Below are 4070 nucleotides of genomic sequence, written 5' to 3'. Positions count from 1 at the left end.
CCCATGAATTGGTTTCCCCATCAACCGCTGGTGAATTCATTTTCCTATCAGCCCCAACAAAATAGTTTTACCCATTGACCCTTGAAGAATTGCTTTCCCGTTGACCCCCAATTAATTTATTTGAACTGGCTTTCCCATTGACCCATGATTAATTGTTTTTCCAATTGATCCCCAATTAATTGGCTCGCCCATTGACCCCCAATAAACTGGTTTCCCCATTACCGTTGATTAAATTCATTTTTCCGTTAACCCCTTACAAATTGGCCTTTCTGTTGACCCCCGTTGAATTGGTTTCCTATAGACCTTCAAATGATTTTAGGGGTACCCCTGGGGTGAGAAGGTTGAGAAAGGCTGCCTTATAGTAGGAAGCCCACTGGATGGGCATGTTGCACCCCGGCAGGACTCAGCGCCCTAGTTTAATCCTGTTTGGCGCTGGCCAGTCCTTTCAAGTACTTTCTGACTACAAAGCCCAGGCATACAGTCAGAAGCACCATGTAACCAATGGTCCCCTGCACAGTAGGGGAGGTGTGGGGAGCTTTGAGGAACTGTTCTAAGCCCTGCTCCACATAGTGCATTTGATCATAAATACTAAGGAAGGTGAAGATGTGGAAGAGCTGGTGGCTGTGTCCTATAATGTCAAACAATCCTGGCTGGATCCTCTCCGGGATCTTACTGATATTGAAGAAGGCGGCCACCAGCAGCCAGAAATATCTCCGGTAAAAATAGATGAAGAGAGTGGGGTTCTTCCCCCCCAGGTCAAAGAGCAGGCTCTCGATCATCACCGGGCAGGCCATGCTGAGGGGCATAGCGAAGACAAAGGTGCGGATGGCAAAGGGGTACAAGCAATCCTCCGATCGGCTCTTGCAGCACGCCACGGTGCATGTCACCGCTAGGACAAACGCCACCGGCAGCACCAGCTCGCTGTACAGCCCCATCAGCATGCTGTAGTCCACCCGGTGCCAGCCCAGGCTCTGTAGGTAGGGGGTCATGACGCTGGGGTCCAGCAGGCTGAGCCTTGGCAGCAGGTAGTAGGAGTAAGCCACGGTGCTGGCGAAGCCGTAGTAACTGATGGAGGCATAGTCCAGGAAGAAGAAGGCGGCACGCAGGCGCAGGGATCGGCAGCTGAACACATGGGCTGTACAACTCATGGCAAATGTCAGCAGCACTCCGGAGGCGTAGCACCATAGTGGCAGCAGCGCCGGGTGGGTGAAGGGCAACTCGCTGGACAGGAAGAATACCTGCGAGAACTTACTGACGAACAGCACCAGAGGGATGAAATGGGTCCAAAAATTCAGAGTCTCGTTGGTGGGCTGGAAGATGGAGGCCAGGCACTCCTGGGCGGTCAGATGAAGCCTCCGGTAACCGGAGAGGATGAAGCACTCCACGAAATCATCGGGTACCTCGTCCCAGCGGAGGAGGGAGGACGGATCCCGGTCCCGGGAGAAGCTCTGCAGGGGCATCATCGGGGGGGTCCGGTGCAGGGTGGGGGGAGCCCGGTATAGGGTGGGCGGGTGCCGGCTCCGATCCTGCTCACTGAGCTGCCAGCAGAGCTCTGCTTCTTCAGCATCAATGCAGCACAAGCTCACTCCGCTAATACACTGCCTGCACTGCTCAGCATCGCGGTAATTCAAAGCCCGGAGGAGTTCATCCTCTGGATATTATCGCACACAGCTCTTTAGCCTGCTGAGCCCCCCCCCTCCAGGATCTGTCAATGGATCACCTCCATCCACAGCCTGCACACAATGGAGGGGGGGTCCTGACCTTCAAGGTTCTGACAGATGTCAGGGTGACACCGACAATACACTGAGATGACAGCACTCTGACTACTGGGACTGTCAACTGATAGCTGGCATCGAATGAATATCCTGATATTCTATGCACCCTGCAGGAGATGGGGGTGATAGGGTTACCAGCAAGAGATAGACATGTGGGGTCACCGCCTCCTACTGTTACACCAATCAGAATAGATTACAGGGATCCTTACATAGGAGCAGATCTGTCTTTTCTGATGATGATTCCAGATCTTAGAATCATAATACATTAAGATTATAGACTGCCTGTACATTTAGATAATCCACTGATCACAGACTGCTAATGATGTCACTTTATAGACTGATCTTAGAATGATAATACATTTAGATAATAGACTGGTCATTGAATGGTAATTCATTTAGATTTTAAACTGATATTACATTTAGATTATAGACTGCTAAAGATTTCAGATTATAGACTGATCATAGAATGATAATACATTTAGATAATAGACTGACCATAGACTGCTAAAGATTTCAGATTATAGACTGATCATAGAATGATAATACATTTAGATAATAGATTGATCATAGACTGCTAATGATTTCAGATTATAGACTGATCATAGACTATGAATACATTTAGATAATAGACTGGTCATTGAATGGTAATTCATTTAGATTTTAAACTGATATTACATTTAGATTATAGACTGCAAAAGATTTCAGATTATAGACTGATCATAGAATGATAATACATTTAGATAATAGATTGATCATAGACTGCTAATGATTTCAGATTATAGACTGATCATAGACTATGAATACATTTAGATAATAGACTGGTCATTGAATGGTAATTCATTTAGATTTTAAACTGATATTACATTTAGATTATAGACTGCTAAAGATTTCAGATCATAGCCTGATCATAGAATGATAATACATTTAGATAATAGACTGATCATAGACTGCTAATGCTTTCAGATTATAGACTGATCATAGACTACAAATACATTTAGATAATAGAGTGATTATTGAATGATAATTCATTTTTAGATTAAAGACTGATCATAGACTACTAAAGATTTCATATTATAGACTGATCATAGAATGATAATACATATAGATAATAGACTGATCATAGGTCGCTAATGATTTCAGATTATAGGCTACAAAAGATTTTCAGATTATAGACTGATTATAGAATGATAATACATATAGATAATAGACTGATCATAGATCACTAATGATTTCAGATTATAGACTGATAATAGACTACGAATACATTTAGATAATAGACCAGCCTTTTGCAACCTTTTAAACACAGAGGAACCCTTGAAATACATTTCTGGTCTCGGGGGAACTCCTGCTAAAAATTAAAAAACTACAACTCATGACACATTAGTGTGACAGTCAGTGGGAAGAATGCTTCTTATTCTTGTCATCATTGGGAAGAATTCCCTCCTTACAGAAAGCTTAAGAGAACAATGGTGTCATTGGGAATTTATCTTAGAGGCAGAAATTGCCCATTTCTCAAGGAACCCCTAGCAACCTCAGGAGGAACCCTGGTTGAGAAACCCTGTAATAGACTGATAATTGAATGATAATTCATTTAGATTTTAGACTGGTCATAGACTACTAATGATTTCAGATTATAGACTGATTATAAAATGATAATACATTTAGATAATAGACTGATCATAGATCATTAATGATTTTAGATTATAGACTGTTCATAGACTACTAATACATTTCAGATTATAGACTGATCATAGAATGGTGATACATTTAGACAATAGACTGATCATTGAATGATAATTAATTTAGATTATAGACTGATCATAGACTACTAATGATTTCAGATTATAGACTGATCATAGAATGGTGATACTTTTAGATAATAGACTGATCATGATAATTCATGAAATTATTGACTGATCATAGACTACTGATGATTTCAGATTATAGACTGATCAAAGAATGATAACATATTTATAGACTGCTAATGATTTCAGATTATAGACTGATCATTGATTGCTAATACATTTAAATTATAGACTGCTTTATACACATCATAGACTGCTAATGCAGTTAGATTACAGACTGATTATAGAATGCTCATACATGTAGACTACGGTCTGATTATAGAATATTAATGATTTTAGATCATAGAATGCTAATGATTTTAGAATATACATTGATTATAGCATACAAACTATTTTAGATTGTAGATTGATTATAGATTGCTAATAATTTTAGATTCTAGACTGCTTTATGGACTGATCATAGACTGCTAAGACTGCTATTGTTTTCTGC

The 4070-nt window shown here is 41.1% G+C and overlaps 1 protein-coding gene across 1 annotated transcript; it reads right to left on the bottom strand.

Moving 5' to 3' along the window:
• Positions 1–272: 272 nt before the first annotated feature.
• On the bottom strand, positions 273–1864 carry PAQR9 (progestin and adipoQ receptor family member 9). Its single transcript, XM_082252594.1, has one exon. The coding sequence runs from the start codon at positions 1461–1463 to the stop codon at positions 417–419; it is 1047 nt and encodes a 348-aa protein (XP_082108720.1). The 5' UTR covers positions 1464–1864; the 3' UTR covers positions 273–416.
• Positions 1865–4070: the final 2206 nt, after the last annotated feature.

The sequence above is a fragment of the Pelophylax lessonae genome (genome assembly GCF_965119305.1).
Source record: "Pelophylax lessonae genome assembly, chromosome: 3".
NCBI lineage: Eukaryota > Metazoa > Chordata > Amphibia > Anura > Ranidae > Pelophylax > Pelophylax lessonae.
The sequence above is the reverse complement of the archived record's forward strand: the minus strand, read 5'-3'. Positions and strand labels throughout refer to the sequence as shown.